Source organism: Odocoileus virginianus, chromosome 5 (genome assembly GCF_023699985.2).
Source record: "Odocoileus virginianus isolate 20LAN1187 ecotype Illinois chromosome 5, Ovbor_1.2, whole genome shotgun sequence".
NCBI classification, from domain to species: domain Eukaryota; kingdom Metazoa; phylum Chordata; class Mammalia; order Artiodactyla; family Cervidae; genus Odocoileus; species Odocoileus virginianus.
The window spans coordinates 30,257,850-30,274,644 of record NC_069678.1 but is presented as its reverse complement, the minus strand read 5'-3'; the positions used below and the strand labels follow the sequence as shown (position 1 = coordinate 30,274,644).

Below are 16,795 nucleotides of genomic sequence, written 5' to 3'. Positions count from 1 at the left end.
ATTCTAAAATTTATATGGAACTACAAAGACTAAAGAAAATAGCCAAGTTAATATGCTTACATAAATTTATACTCTGTGGTATTAACACAGGGACAAACAGACAGGAAAACTAGAAGAATAGCATGTCTAAGAATGGAACTATATATATGTGTGTGTGTGTGTGTGTATACAAATACACACATGCAAGTGTACTCAGTTGCTCAGTCTTGTCCGACGCTTTGCAACCCCATGAACTGTAGCCCTCCAGGTTCCCCTGTCCATGGAATTTTCCAGGCAAGAATACTGGAGTGGGTTTCCATTTCCTACTCCAATTGTGTACATATATTTCCATTCTTAGACACTCTATTCTTATATGTATTCTGTATATATGTGTATGCACACACACACTTGATTTATGGCCAAGTGACACTGGGGAGCAGAGGAGGAAAGATTAGTATGGAGCTGGGACAACTAATGATGCTGGGACAGTTGGACAACCTTTATTGTAGAAAAAAGAAATTGAACCCCCTGTCACACCTAACACAAAAATCAATTCCAGGTGGATTACAGACTTGCATATCAAAAAAATTAAACTGGTACTAAGTAATGAGAATATCTTTGTGATGCTAGATAGGAAATGATTTTGTAAACAGGGTGCAAAAGGCACTAACTAAAAGAGGACTGATAAAGTTGATTTCATTAAAATTAAGTTCCGGTCATTGACATACACTATTAAAATAGTAAAAGGTAGCCACAGGTATGGGAGAACGTATTTGCAACAATTTTAACCAAAATATACAGAGTACATAGAGAGTTGCTACAAATCATTTAAGAAAAAAGGCAATACTGTCAATTCAACAGAAAAATGGGTAAGAGACTTCACAGGTAAGGAAATGTTAGTGACCGATGTACATTTAAAATGGTGTTCAATCTCATTAAGAATTAGAAAAATCCCTTTAAAACCTCCGTGAGAAACCATTGCTTACCCACTAGATTGGGAAAAATTTTAAAGTAGGATAATTCCAAGGCAAGAACAGGAAGTAATAAAAATTTTCAAAAACTGGTAGCAGTAAACATTGGTTCAAACATTTTAGAAAATGCCTTGGCATTACTCAGCGATGTGTAGATGTGCATATCCAGAAATCCCTCTCTCAGAGAGAGATGTTCTATTATTGAAATGCATGCTTGCATGCACTATGGTATGCTTGACAGGATTGTGCAATGTGGCTTGTAATATCCTCAAACGGGATCCTGTCCAAACACACGTCTACATCTTCTAAAATGAACAAACTGTTTGTTCATGCAATGGAATGACATTCAGTAGTGAAAATTTTAAGACTACAGCTGTCTGCAACATCACATTGACAAAATAAACATGATAAAAACAGACAGAAGTGACCCACATAGATTAAGGGTTTCTGCTTGTGTGGTAAAGCAATGAAACAAAGCAGGGACAAATGATCAAAATAGTCAGGATCGTGGTTACCCTGGGGAAGGCAAGAGTTTGAGACCGGGGAGAAACATGGTGGGGAGTTACCTCCTTCGTCCTCCACGAGGCTCCTTCTGCCCAGCGTGGTGTTGCTTGAGCCAAAAGAATGAGACCAAAGGAAAGCTTGGTTCTCTGATGAAGGAACGGAGCGGGGTGAGCTGCTCTTCCCAGCTGCCGGTGGACGAGGCTGCTTTATAAGGTTCTTATCAGTGGGGAGGGGAGAGGGTGGAGTTCTCACAGGACGGCACAGACGGCTGCTTGAGGTTCCAGATCACAGTGCTGGGCTGCAGAGATCCTGCCAACAACCCGCTGCTGCTGCCACCATCTTGAATAGTGGTGTCACACCCGGAGCTTTTGCAAGAGCTCGCTGAGCTGGGTATCTGCACTAACTCTGCTCTGAAGTGCTGGGTGCAAGGCCCCTGCCTGTGGCCCACAGTGAGCACCCCAAACTAGACAAAACACAGTGGAAAAGAAAAAATAAAAGGTTGGATTTTATTTTATTACCCAGATTCTATTTTTATTTTCCAGTCATTATTAATGGGCTTTGTTGGTGACAGCAGCGTTCTCTGATACTGATGATGTTCAGTTAGTTGATCTTAATGAGTGTTACACAGGGATCCGTTTTACCGTAATTTGTTAAACTGTACAGTTTGTTATGATTTAGTAAACTGTACAGTGTTTTATATCTCTTCTATGTGTGCTATGCTCAGTCATGTCCAACTCTTTGCAACCCCATGAAGTGTAGCCTGCCAGGCTCCTCCGTCCATGGGATTTCCCAGGCAAGAATACTGGAGTGGGTTGTAATTTCCTCCTCCAGGGGATCTTTTTACCCAGGGATCAAACCTGCATCTCCCACTGCACCACTTGGGAAGCCCATACACTCTTCTGCATATCTCATAACTTTAAAATGTGTAAGCATGTGAAGAGCATAGAGGGAGTACCAAGACAGGAAGAGTCTGTTCTTTGGGAGGGAGGACGTAGGAAAGGCTTCTTAGGAGGTTTTCTATCAGCTGTGACTGAGAAATGACTCAAGGAACAGGAGGGTACCCTCTGCACTCAATCCCAGTCACAAACACTTACTCGTTTGTTAGAGTGTCCAGAATAGGGAGACTGAAGGTGTTCCTAGGTGAAAGTGACCTGAGCTTAGATCTGAAGAAGGTGTATGGCTAGGTCATTAAGGCACAGTTGTGAAACAGGGACCTAAGCAGTAGAATCCAGGCAATTCAGGTAAGTCAAAATATATATCATTCTAAGGAGCGTCAGGCTTATCCTGAAGGTATTGAGATGCCTTGAACAATTTTAAGTAGAGAAGTAAGAAAATATCTGTATTTTAGACTGATCTCTCTGGAGCTAATCTGGAAAATAAATAGTAAGCTGAAACCTAGTATTTGCGGGAAAGGCCATCTCACTGGAAGCAGTTACAACACTGAATTGAAGAAAATACATAACTTAGAACTAAGGACTCAGTTTGGTTTCAAATATCTCTCTAGTCCAGATTTTTTCCTGGCGAGTTTCCAGATTGCTGCCAACTCACTTTACCTGAACTGTTGTGTATGTGTGTTTGTGTGTGTCCTCAGTTGTGTCTGGCTCTTTGTGACCCCATGAACTTGTAGTTCACCAAGCTCCTCTGTCCATGGAATTTTCCAGGCAGGAATACTGGAGTGGGGTGCCATTTTCTTACAGACCTATATAAATGTAGTGGGTAATTTGGTAGAGTTTGTGTAAATGAAACAATATTTATTCCTTCTTTGAATAAGGCACAAGATTTCAAGGAAAATAACCTATAATGCTTTATCAATGATGTGAGATATAATAAGAAAAACATAATGTCAAGAAAGGCCTGACCTAAATTACTATCGATAAGCAAAGGTGAGGTCTTATGACAGCCTTAACATTGTTCTGACAGGTGCCAATATTTGGAAGTTAGTGATTTGTTCAGTGTTTGTCCAAGAGATGAGTTAATGGCAATTTTGTAAATGGTGGCAGGCATCTCAATCAGTCTACGAGCAGGACAAAACCATCATTTAACAATGTCAGTGGTTCAGTTAGGATTGATGTAGGGAGAGTGAGAAATTGAGTCTTCAAAACATTCTATCCATTAAAAAAGAAGAGTTCAAAGAAAGATTCACGGAGAAGAATTCATGTGTATCTTCAGTTTTAGCTATACTGGTATATTGAAAAAGTTGAAAAGAGAATGTGGAACAGACCTCCAATGACAAATTATGATCTTTACCCTACTTGAGAAACATTTACACAAAATTTCATGGTGACAGTGCATGTTTATGGCTTCCCAGGGGCTTAGTGGTAGAGTCCACCTGCCAATGCAGGAGATGCAGGAGACAGAGGTTTGATCCCTGGGTGGGGAAGATCCGCTGGAGGAGGAAATGGCAACCCATTCCAGTATTCTTGCCTAGGAAATTCCATGAACAGAGGAGCCTGGCAGGCTATAGCCATGAGGTCACAAAGAACTGGATGGTACTAAACATGTACACATGCAGTGTGTCTTAAGTGGGTGTTCTAATATGATATGTTCTCATAATAAAACATAAAAAACACCAGCATTATTTGTGAAGGCCTAGAGAGCAAGAATCCACATACAAGTCTTCTGTTGTCCAACTCATCTGGTTAAATTTGGAAAGAATCAAATGTGCTATTCTTATTTTGAACAAACACAATGTTGCTCTCAGATAAAATTACAAGCTAGAACTCTATACAAAGTCACATTGTAATTAAGCTGTTCTAATTGAATACTTTGTCTCTTTTAATAGTTATCCATGCCTTCTGTTTATTAGCAAACATTATCTAATAAAATGCTCTATTGTTTAGGAAAGTTTGAGCAAAAAGGAAATTGTTTGGGGAAATGAGTAAGCAATGAATAGAATCTGAAATAAAATGTTGTCTCATAGCAGCCAAGCAATTATGTTCCTTCACAGAGTAAGTGCTTAGTATCAATTTTGTTTATGTGGAGGGCATCTCTAGTGATTCAGAGGAGATAGGAAGTTCTTGGTTCTTTACAGTTCCCTATAAAACTCGGCAATGAAAAGATTGATGAACAAACAGTTACATGTTTAAGGAATAAAATGATTTTGTTTCCACTACTGGTTATGAGATGATGAGTGAATGGGCTGATACTTGGGCTACTCTGGTGTCTGGCCTTAGGAAGACTACCCTGAGGTCAGTTTCACCACATTCTGCTTAACTGCCCTTTCTGGAATGGTGATAGCCCAATTCTTGATTATAATGATTTGCTCCCTGAGTTTGCATATCTGAAAAAGTACTTAGTTCCTAAGAGAGTGGTCTCCGCTCCATTCCAAGGGGTCAGACGACCGCACACAAGTCTGGATATGAGTTTTGAAAAGTAAGGAAGTATTAGTATCATAAATAGGAGTTGCTGTATATTAGTTATGTATTGCTATGTAACAAATTACCCCAAAATTTGGTGGCTTACAACAAGAAGCATTTATTATCTCCCAATTTCTGTGAGTTAGAAATCTGGTGTGACTGAGCTGAGTGCCTTTGGCTCTGGGTCTCTCATAAGGCTGAAATCAAGGTAGACAATGCTGTGGTTTTCTCAAGGCTAAACCAGGAGTGGATCTTCCAAGCTCACTCAAGTGGGTGTTGGATGGAAGATCTGAGTTCCTTGCCAAATGGGACTGTCTGTAGGACAGCTCACACCATGGCTGCTGGTTTTCTTCAGAGTGAATGTGCAGGATTGGGAGGGAGGGAATGAGGGAGGGCAACATAAGATGGAAGGCACAGTCTCTTTGTAACCTCATCCAAGAAGTGACCTCCCATTATTGGTGCTGGATACTACTTGTTAGAAAACAGTCCCAGGTCCAATCCACACTCACAGGAGGGGACTTCACAGGGCATGGATTCTAGGAGGCGGGGAGCATTGGGGCCATCTCAGAGGCTGCCAACTGCAAACTGGGAAGACCTGGCAAGTGTGAGTTCTTCTCTGAGATCCCTCTTAGTCAAATTCCTGCAACCAAGAACCTTAATATTCTTTCTTATTTGGGATCCCTGTCCTTACTCTCCCAGTTTCTTCACTTTCATGGACTTTTTTTCCTAGAAAACTTTTCCTAAGTATTTGCTCTGTAATGTCATTAGCCATGGCCTATGTATGTATTTTCATCCTAAAGGAAATCAGTCCTGAATATTCATTGGAAGGACTGATGCTGAAGCTGAAACTCCAATAGTTTGGCTACCTGATACGAAGAACTGACTTACTGGAAAAGACCCTGATGCTGGGAAAGATTGAAGGTGGGGAGGAGAAGGGGATGACAGAAGATGAGATGGTTGGATGGCATCACTGACTCAATGGACATGAGTTTGAGTAAACTCTGGGAGTTGGTGATGGACAGGGAGGCCTGACATGCTGCAGTCCATGGGGTCTCAAAGAGTTGGACACGATTGAGCGATTGAACTGAACTGAAGAGTTAGACTGGTGGTATGATCTGAGAGATGGGTTACAGCCCATTATCTCAGAGATAGTTACAGCCTATGTTGTTTTGACTTAGCAATTTTGAGGATTAGAAAAGCTTTAGAATCACTTTAGAATGTTTATATATTTATCATAATTTTAAATGTAGCAGACGCAGAATCTGGTTAAGACTCCAGGCCAAAGAATTTTGAAGACTTCTGGCATACTTCACTTCTAGGCAAAAGTCATTGTCCTTTAGCCACACCCTCCCATTGTTCTTGAAACCTGCTTTTGGCACAGGAAGAGGAAAAATGTCCTGTACTTGCCATCTCTCAGGCTGTTATATTTTCCTGGTAAATGTCAGGCTGCATTCACTTGTGAACATTTCCCTCATTATGTTTGGATAATTAATTGCTGAGTCTTGCTGCTTTCTTTTGAGAAGGGGGAAGTATATAAAACACATTTTGTAATAAAAATATGTCTGCTGCATATGCTTTAAGAAAAAATGCTCAATTTAAGAACTGCAGCTGGGAATGTGTTTTAAGTTTGTCTACTCTCTTATGAACAGAGGAAGGTCAACAGTTTAATTAGTTCAGCATTTATCAAGCACCAAGTGCTGGCAAACATGGTGCCAGGGCCTGGGAGTATGAGGATGAGTTATATACATTCTTGCTCTTGCAGAGTTCTCAGTCTGTTGGGAGGAACAATCTGGTAAACAAGTAATAACAATGTAATGGCTCAGACAGTAAAGAGTCTGCCTGTAATGCAGGAAACCCAGGTTCAATCCCTGGGTCTGGAAGATCCCCTGGAGTAGAGTGTGACAACCTTATCCAGCATTCTTGCTTGGAAAATTCCATGGTTAGAGAAGTCTGGTGGGCTACAGTCCATGGGGGTCACAAAGAGTCAGATACGACTGAGCAACTAACACTTCTTTTTTCACTGTGGTAAAATAGAGCTGCCTATGAAGGGCAAAGAGGGCACTGAGAAGGGGGTGTCTAACTCTGCCTGGGAATTTGTATTCTACAGCATCCCTTAGAACATAAACATCAGAAGGTGTGATGTGTTCAGGAGGAGAAGCAAGTATACTTGTTGGTTGTGCAATATTTTTTCAGCTGGGAAAAAGAGGAAAAAGAGAATTATGCCTTTGCTGAATTTTAAACTTTTATTTTTTTAACAATTGCTAAATTATTATCTTTAGAAAGTGGAAAATAGCTTAATTTTACTAAGGTAATTCTCTGAAACTAGCTTCTAAATGTCAAATTGACTCTGCTAATAAACTAGATAGCCAGGAAGTCCTTTCACCAGGAGATGCTTTGTTTACATTTCTGGAAGTGGTCCTAAAAGAATAGAGGGTATGTGTTAGGAATACTTGCTGCTTAGCAGCGTATACAGTGATGTCAGCTTACAATTTCATACAGTCATTTATGCCTGTAAGATTGTTTGGACTGTAATAAAAATACCAGCAATACTAGTGTATTAGTTTTCTAGAGCTGCCCTACAAAGTATCATAAATGGTGTGGCTTAAAATGAGATGTCAGTAGAGCCATGCTTCTGAGCAATGCTCAGTAGGTTCTAGTGGAGAATCCTTCCTTGCTTCTTCCAGCTTCTGGTGGCCCTGGATGTTTCTTGGTTTGTAGTAGCGTCACTCTAATGTCTGCCTCCATCTTTTCATGGCCTTTTCCCTGTGTCTCTCTGATGCCCTCCTCTTGTTAAAATGACACTAGTCACTGAATGTAGGGCCCACTCTAAATCTAGAATGACTTCATCTTAAAGTCAATTAACTAATTTTATATCTGCAAAGACCTTATTCCAAACTAAGTTCACATTCTAGGTTCCAGGTGGACATGAATTGTGAGGAACACCATCCAACCCATGATAGTTAGATTTACCGAAACAGTAAAAGATGATTGCAGATCAAGGATAAAAGCTTTATACTTCCCATTTGAAAAATAAACATGTTTTATATTATTTTATATCTGGTGGTAGAAAGAAAATGAAGTGGGGAAAAGGTAGACTTTAAGATTAGTTAGGTAAGATATGATAGAGATAAGGATGTTTAACATGTAGAAAAATATGAAGAGCTTAGGACCAGAATGTAAAGCAGAAAGTGTATGAATGATAGCCTAACTTTCCCAAAGCTGTTCATCAAAAAACGGTTATATATATGATAGTGAGGGTAGGATGGTAAGAGCCACTGAAAAGTCCTAAGCCACTGAAACTCTAAGTATTGACTTGGCGGTTTGAAAGTCTGTCCATTTTTTCTAAGATACAAGTTTGAAGGCCAACAGTTGAGACTCATTTATCCCAATGTTTAATTAAATGAATCAAATCAATAATTATTTATTGAAAATATGCTTGCAAGGGAAGATGCTATATTGTACATAAAAATACAACACTTAGCCATTTCTTTGAGTAGTGTAGTTGGGAAGACAATCTAAATACACGTGGAAAGATAAATAACAGCATAAGTAGTAAATGACTATGTAAGGGCCTTATAGCAAATGAGAGGAGTGACAGCTGCCATAGGTATTTTGAGTAAAAAGGTGTTTAATGCAGGGACTGAGAGGTTTACAGAAATGTTGAAAGGGTTGGAGTGCTGGCTTTTAGGAGAACTGGAAGTGTAGGCAGCACAGGGAAGCTGCTGTTGATGAGCTTAGCTGTCAGGAGAGGCTGAGTCTCAGGAGATCATGTCAATTCTATGGAGAGTTTGTTGTGCTGCAGGAACTAATCAGGTAAACTCAATCAAAATACAGAGAGATAACACTGTTTGCAGATGACATGATCCTCTATATAGAAAACCCTAAAGACTCTACCAGAAAATTACTACCGCTAATCAATGAGTGTAGTAAAGTTTCAGGCTATAAAATTAACACACAGAAATCCCTTGCATTCCTATACACTAACAATGAGAAAACAGAAAGAGAAATTAAGGAAACAATACCATTCACCACTGCAACAAAAAGAATAAAATACTTAGGAGTATATCTACTTAAAGAAACAAAAGACCTATATATAGAAAACTATAAAACACTGATGAAAGAAATCAAAGAGGACACAAATAGATGGAGAAATATACCATGTTCATGGATTGGCAGAATCACTATTGTGAAAATGAGTATACTACGTAAAGCAATTTATAGATTCAATGCAATCCCTATCAAGCTACCAATGGTATTTTTCACAGAACTAGAACAAATAATCTCACAATTTGTATGGAAATACAAAAAACCTCGAATAGCCAAAGCAATCTTGAGAAAGAAGAAGGGAACTGGAGGAATCAACCTGCCTGACTTCAGACTATACTACAAAGCCACAGTCATCAAGACAGTATGGTACTGGCACAAAGACAGAAATATAGATCAATGGAACAGAATAGAAAGCCCAGAGATAAATCCATGAACCTATGGACACTTTATCTTCGACAAAGGAGGCAAGAATATATAATGGAAAAAAGACAACCTCTTTAACAAGTGGTTCTGAGAAAACTGGTCAACTACCTGTAAAAGAATGAAACTAGAACACTTTCTAACACCATACATAAAAATAAACTCAAAATGGATTAAAGATCTAAATGTAAGACCAGAAACTATAAAACTCCTAGAGGAGAACATAGGCAAAACACTCTCCAACATAAATCACAGCAAGATCCTCTATGACCCACCTCCTAGAATATTGGAAATAAAAGCAAAAATAAACAAATGGGACCTAATGAAACTTAAAAGCTTTTGTACAACAAAGGAAACTATAAGCAAGGTGAAAAGACAGCCCTCAGAATGGGAGAAAATAATAGCAAATGAAGAAACAGACAAAAGATTAATCTCAAAAATATACAAGCAACTCCTGCAGCTCAATTCCAGAAAAATAAATGACCCAATCAAAAAATGGGCCAGGGTCCCATATTGAACTCGAGTTGGAAGAGGCGAGTCCGGTCTTAAAACGGAGGTAAAACCGCCGCCCGGTCGCCCCCAGCCCGACTCTGGCCGTCGCCGCCGCCACCGGGGGGAGGAGGGTCATGATCCCAAGGAACCAGAGCAGTTGAGAAAGCTGTTTATCGGTGGTCTGAGCTTTGAAACTACAGATGATAGCTTAAGAGAACATTTTGAGAAATGGGGCACGCTTACAGATTGTGTGGTGATGAGAGACCCCCAAACAAAACGTTCCAGGGGCTTTGGCTTTGTGACTTACTCTTGTGTTGAAGAAGTGGATGCAGCAATGTGTGCACGACCACACAAGGTTGATGGGCGTGTAGTGGAGCCAAAGAGAGCTGTTTCTAGAGAGGATTCTGTAAAGCCTGGTGCCCATCTAACAGTGAAGAAAATTTTTGTTGGTGGTATTAAAGAAGATACAGAAGAATATAATTTGAGAGACTACTTTGAAAAGTATGGCAAGATTGAAACCATAGAAGTTATGGAAGACAGGCAGAGTGGGAAAAAGAGGGGATTTGCTTTTGTAACTTTTGATGATCATGATACAGTTGATAAAATTGTTGTTCAGAAATACCACACTATTAATGGGCATAATTGTGAAGTGAAAAAGGCCCTTTCTAAACAAGAGATGCAATCTGCTGGATCACAAAGAGGTCGTGGAGGTGGATCCGGCAACTTTATGGGTCGTGGAGGAAACTTTGGAGGTGGTGGAGGTAACTTTGGCCGTGGTGGAAACTTTGGTGGAAGAGGAGGCTATGGTGGTGGAGGTGGTGGCAGCCGAGGGAGTTATGGAGGAGGTGATGGTGGATACAATGGATTTGGAGGTGATGGTGGCAACTATGGCGGTGGTCCTGGTTATAGTAGTAGAGGAGGTTACGGTGGTGGTGGACCAGGATATGGAAACCAAGGTGGAGGATATGGTGGCGGTGGTGGAGGATATGATGGTTACAATGAAGGAGGAAATTTTGGAGGTAACTATGGTGGTGGTGGAAACTATAATGATTTTGGAAATTATAGTGGACAACAGCAATCAAATTATGGACCCATGAAAGGGGGTAGTTTTGGTGGAAGAAGCTCGGGCAGTCCCTATGGTGGTGGTTATGGATCTGGTGGTGGAAGTGGTGGATATGGTAGCAGAAGGTTCTAAAAACTCAGAAGAAAAGGGCTACAGTTCTTAGCAGGAGAGAGAGCGAGGAGTTGTCAGGAAAGCTGCAGGTTACTTTGAGACAGTCATCCCAAATGCGTTAGAGGAACTGTAAAAATCTGCCACAGGAGGAACGATGACCCATAGTCAGAAAAGTTACTGCAGCTTAAACAGGAAACCCTTCTTGTTCAGGACTGTCATAGCCACAGTTTGCAAAAAGTGCAGCTATTGATTAATGCAATGTAGTGTCAATTAGATGTACATTCCTGAGGTCTTTTATCTGTTGTAGCTTTGTCTTTTTCTTTTTCTTTTCATTACATCAGGTATATTGCCCTGTAAATTGTGGTAGTGGTACCAGGAATAAAAAATTAAGGAATTTTTAACTTAAAAAAAAAAAAATGGGCCAAAGAACTAAACAGACATTTCTCCAAAGAAGACATACAGATGGCTAACAAACACGTGAAAAGATGCTCAACATCACTCATTATCAGAGAAATGCAAATCAAAACCACAATGAGGTACCACTACATGCCAGTCAGAATGGTTGCTATCCAAAAGTCTACAAGCAATAAATGCTGGAGAGGGTGTGGAGAAAAGGGAACCCTCTTACACCATTGGTGGGAATGCAAACTAGTATAGCCACTATGGAGAACGGTGTGGAGATTCCTTAAAAAACTGGAAATAGAACTTCCATATGACCCAGTAATCCCACTCCTGGGCATACACACCGAGGAAACCAGATATGAAAGAGACATGTGTACCCCAATGTTCATCGCAGCACTGTTTATAATAGCCAGGACATGGAAGCAACCTGGATGCCCATCAGTAGATGAATGAATAAGAAAGCTGTGGTACATATACACAATGGAATATTACCCAGCCATTAAAAACAATACATTTGAATCAGTTCTAATGATATGGATGAAACTGGAGCCCATTATACGGAGTGAAGTAAGCCAGAAAGATACACACCAATACAGTAAACAAACACATATGTATGGAATTTAGAAAGATGGTAACAATAACCCTATACGCAAAACAGAAAAAGAGACACAGATGTACAGGACAGACTTTTGGACTCTGTGGGAGAAGGCGAGGGTGGGATGATCTGAGATAATAGCAATTAAACATGTATATTATCAAATGTGAAAGAGATCTCTAGCCCAGCTTGGATGCATGAGACAAGTGCTCAGGGTTGGTGCACTGGGAAGACCCAGTGGGATGAGATGGGGAGGGAGTTGGGAGGGGGGATCAGGATGGGGAACACCTGTAAATCCATGACTGATTCATATCAATGTATGGCAAAAACCACTACAATATTGTAAAGAAATTAGCCTCCAACTAATAAAAATAAATGAAAAAAAAAACAATTCTCAATTCTATGGAGAGTTTGTTGTGCTGCAGGAAATAATCAGGTAAACTCAACCAAAATACAGTGAGATAAGTGACATGGTAGAGTACTGTGTGTGTATGTGTGTGCTTAGTTGCTCAGCTGTGTTTGGCTCTTTGCCACCCCATAGACTGTAGCCTGCCAGGCTCCTCTGAATGTGGGATTTCCTAGGCAAGAATACTGGAGTGGCTTGCCATTTCCTATTTCAGGGGATATTCCAGACCCGAGGATTGAACCTGCGTATCTTGCATCTCCTACTTTGGCAGGCAGATTCTTGATCTTAGCTGAAAAGCCAAGAAGTGATGGCAGATGGATTCTTTACCACTGTACCACCTGGGAAGCCCTGTAGAGGCATGTACAGAGCACAAAATAGGCACAGAGAAAGGGATATCAAACCTCACATTTGCCATCTGAGAGTGCCCACACACCTACTTTCAGATGTTTCAGGGGAGTATTGACCTGATCACTCCTACCTTCTGATGCAGCCCCTTATTGGTAGAATTCCGTGAGCCTGCTAAAAAGAACCTGGAAGTGCAATTCCATGCATTTATCCCCTTCAGTTCATGAGAGGGCTTAGAGGGCAGTGGGGTTTCTGAGAATCAACAGACATTCTTCTACAGTGGCCAAAAAAAGCAACTGAAACAGGGATATAATGTGGGTCTTGAAGAGAAGTGAGATTTGGATAAGAAGGAAGAATGAAGGTGAAAATTCCAGGTGGAGCTATGGCTTAGGATATTTCAAAGGATATGTTCAGTGTGCATGGATTGTGGCAAATTGAAGTCATGTGGAAAGTCAGTGACAGATATACTTACAAAATAGGTTGGGTCAGATTATGAAAAGTTCAATGCTGGGTTGAAGGAATGGGAACTGATTTCAGGTTAGGGGGTCCTAACTTGTGGGCCTGGAGTTATCAATGTAAGATCCATATGCATACCATGCATAGTGTTTATATGGAAAAGATATGTCTGTCCCATGTATATGAGCTACTGTTTGTGCTGAATATAGGTCATGTGACTTAGTAAAATATGGGTTAATCATATATATCTAAATGTATTACAGCATTTGATCAGCTATTTTTAATTAAAGTGTTCTAATAATAAGACTACTATCACATATTGACCTGTACAATATTGTTGATATTGTAAAAAGTTTTCACACTTAAGTTTAGGGTCACTACTCTAAGGCAATATGAGTTCTTTGAAGGCTTTTGAGCACTATACAGACAGAGTGAAATGATGGTTTAGGGAAATCGATCTGATAGGGCTCTGTAGATTTGAAAGTGGAGATTAAAGGCACTAAACCAACAAGAAACCTCTTGAGGAAATTAAGTTTGAGAAAACTGGTGAGCTGTGAATAAGCAATTCCTAAAACATGATGTGATGTATGACAGTGGTTACAAATAAAGAGTTGTGCACCAACTATGAATTTATTGCCTCTCAGCTCCAAATTCACACTCCAATGCCAGCTCTATGAGGGTGGATCTGGGCTCTGTTTGCCAGCAGAAAAGTTGTTAAGATTTGTCAGTGAAGGGTGCTGTAAGGACAATGCAGGAAAGACTTTCTTTTACTGGACCCAGTGTACACCTCTCTCCAGGCTCCTGTAGCACACTTGGCTTCTCCAAGGTCTGACTTTGGATACAACTTCTCCAGCATCCAATTCCGGTAGCATCAGTGCAGCTTTTCCTGGCACCCCTTCAAGTGGCTTTGCGACAGAGTCACTAATGAAGGACAACCTTGTGGATAGCGTCCTCCAGGATCTCAGAGAGTAAATTTCTAGCAGGTTCTGCTGGTGTAGGACCTCAGCAATTTCTCTACCAACCAATGAGGCACAGCTGCTCCCTCTCCAGTGAAAGAGTGGATCAACTCTGCTGGGGGGGACTCTTCTGTGGGGCAACAGCTAAGCCCTAAGGGGAGTGGTTACTCTTTTATCTGTAATTTCTATATTCTTTGGTATTTTCCTTGCTTCTCACTTGCCAATCCCTCATTAAATTTAATAAATATTCATATTAAACATTCCCCATATATTCCTATATAATTTTTGTTTTCTGATAGAACACTACTGATATAAACTATCTAATTTTGATGGATACTCATAATTAAGCAACATTTTCCACATTTCTCTTTATTTGAAGTTTGTGTGTTGCAGTTCAATAGAGTCATATCATTACCCATTATTACTTTTTTTTTTGTTTGCTGCTGGGGAGCATTAAAAGCAACATCGTATAAGCATTTTGAAGGCTGCACACATAATGAGTTTCTTGAAGAAGTTCTTCATAAGTATAAAGTAATAAATTAACATTGGTTTTGAAATCTCCCCTGTGGTTGATAACATTGTGATAGAAATTTTATTTATTAATTCTTCCAGTCATTCACTCATGTCTTCTCTGTTATAAAGTGACACCTTTTACATTAATGCTAAAATCCATCCTTGATTATGACATTTGGGATTTCATCATTAAAACATATGTTTGTAGTCCCCGATTTTAGGAATTTTAGCATCAAAACATCAGGTACTGTATTTTCATATTCTATCGACCTCAAGGTATTAGAAGTCTAAGAGGCTTTTGAGTTTAACTCTTTTGGTTCACAAATATGTACTTAAATACATGTTTTTGCTTGAAAATTATTGTGCAGCTGAGGCTTGGATAGATTGACAAATACCACATATGAGTATGTAATAAAATATCAGTAAATTAAAGGTGTGTGTGTTTTGGGTGAGAGTGTGTTGTTTTTTACTTTTCTCTTCTTTACTTTAATGACTGAAAGCAGTCCAGAATATAAATTAGTAAATTTAGCAACATTATGTTTTTATTAAGAAAATGATACTAACGTTCTGTGGCAGTGGAGGCATTTATATATTATCAAATTTGTGGTTAAGTAGACTTTCAGGTGGCCCAAGTGGTAAAGAATTGGCCTGCAAATACAGGAGGCACAGGCAGGAGACACGGGTTCAATCCCTGGGTCGTAAAGATCCCCTGGAGAAGGAAATGGCAACGCTCCAGTATTCTTGCCTAGGAAATCCCATGGACAGAAGAGCCTGGCAGGCTACAGCCCATGGGGTAGCAAAGAGTCAGTGGCGACTGAGTACACACACACATAGTTAGGTGGCGTTTATTCTTTTCTAAGACACCATTCTATATTGGGCCTGTTGAAATTGAAAAGTGTTTTTCTCATTGCCTTTTAAAGGGTTGTATGCCAAGTTCAGAACTCTAGAAAGTCTAAAGAATGCTTAACTGGCATTTTCAACGTTGACAACACAGAACTCAAGGACACTTAACCTTGCTTTGTTAGATCTGTTACAATGTTAGTGATGTTACCCATCATGTTTGCTAGATGGCGCTAGAGTTCATATCTCTTATCTAGACTTCACATACCTCTGTCTAAATATATGGCTATTTGGAGAACAGTCCCTTATTTTTAGAATCATTATCGGTAGAATTTAAAATCATATTACCTTAAAGTGTTAAAGTGTTATTTATTAAGTGTCCACAGAGTGTTACTTTGTCTAACGTCATCTGAGTTGTCATTTTCCTCTAGTTCGTACTTGAAAATATCTGACAATACAATATAAAAATATTTTCTTTGAATATTTATTTTTAGAGCATAGAAAACTGAACATGTCCAGAAGGAGCTTTCCCAGAAAGAAAATTCTTGGTGAAAATTGAGGTTTCGATAGGTATCTATACTTGAAAATTGAATATGCAAATTGAGTAATTTCATGCTTATTTTAAACTTTAAAAACATTTTTGCTGCAATTATTTCAATGTTTTAGTTGAAGGGGCTCTATGAGGGATTTCCTCATAGCTCAGTCGGTGTTGAATCTGCTTGCAATGCCGGAAGCCAGAGTTTGATTCCTGGGTGGGAAAGATCCCCTGGAGAAGGAAATGGCAACCCACTCCAGTATTCTTGCCTGGAAAATTCCATGGACAGAGGAGCCTGGCGGGCTACAGTCCATGGGGCCACACGACTTAGCAACTAAACCATCACCATGACCTGTATGTGCACAGAAACAGTCTCTACTGACTAAGAGAGGAATTTGAAATGAAGAACAAAATTACCTATAAGGTATAGTTCTTACTTAACGGTCGTAAATAAGAGAATGTCACATTTTCAAAGAAGTAATAGCTTGTATTTGTTATTTTATTCATTTGTTTCAATTTAAGGTCGTGTTACAAATAATGCCTATGTGTGTATATAAAAAAAGTCCTCCTACCTGTGTGTTCTGCTTTCCCTCATTTAGTTCGAAATCGTAAAGAATTTTACTATTAGCAGTTTGATATCTATTCCTCAAAAATTTTCCTAACATGAAACATAAATATATTTTCCTAATTGTAGATCATCTCCATATATCTTTGTATGTTATTCTGATTTGTCTATAATACAGTTGAAATCTTTGTATACCCAAAGATCTAATTATATGAAAAAAAAGCAGTCTAGAATCCAAG

At 39.5% G+C, this 16,795-nt stretch overlaps 1 protein-coding gene and 1 long non-coding RNA gene across 4 annotated transcripts in view; both read left to right on the top strand.

Moving 5' to 3' along the window:
- LOC139035180 (uncharacterized) overlaps positions 1–16,795 on the top strand; it is a 271,165-nt gene that overhangs the window by 99,151 nt on the left and 155,219 nt on the right. For 2 of the 3 annotated variants that reach the window (XR_011487769.1, XR_011487768.1), the window contains exon 2: positions 15,951–16,026. The exons of the other annotated variant lie outside the window; for it this stretch is intronic. This is a non-coding gene — a long non-coding RNA (uncharacterized lncRNA). The remainder of the gene's footprint in view (positions 1–15,950; positions 16,027–16,795) is intronic. 3 annotated transcript variants of the gene reach the window in all.
- On the top strand, positions 9,795–11,344 carry LOC139035009 (heterogeneous nuclear ribonucleoprotein A3-like; the record flags this gene model as incomplete). Its single annotated transcript, XM_070467107.1, has 1 exon — positions 9,795–11,344. A coding segment is annotated over one exon (1,170 nt), but the record flags the coding sequence as incomplete, so codon positions are not given.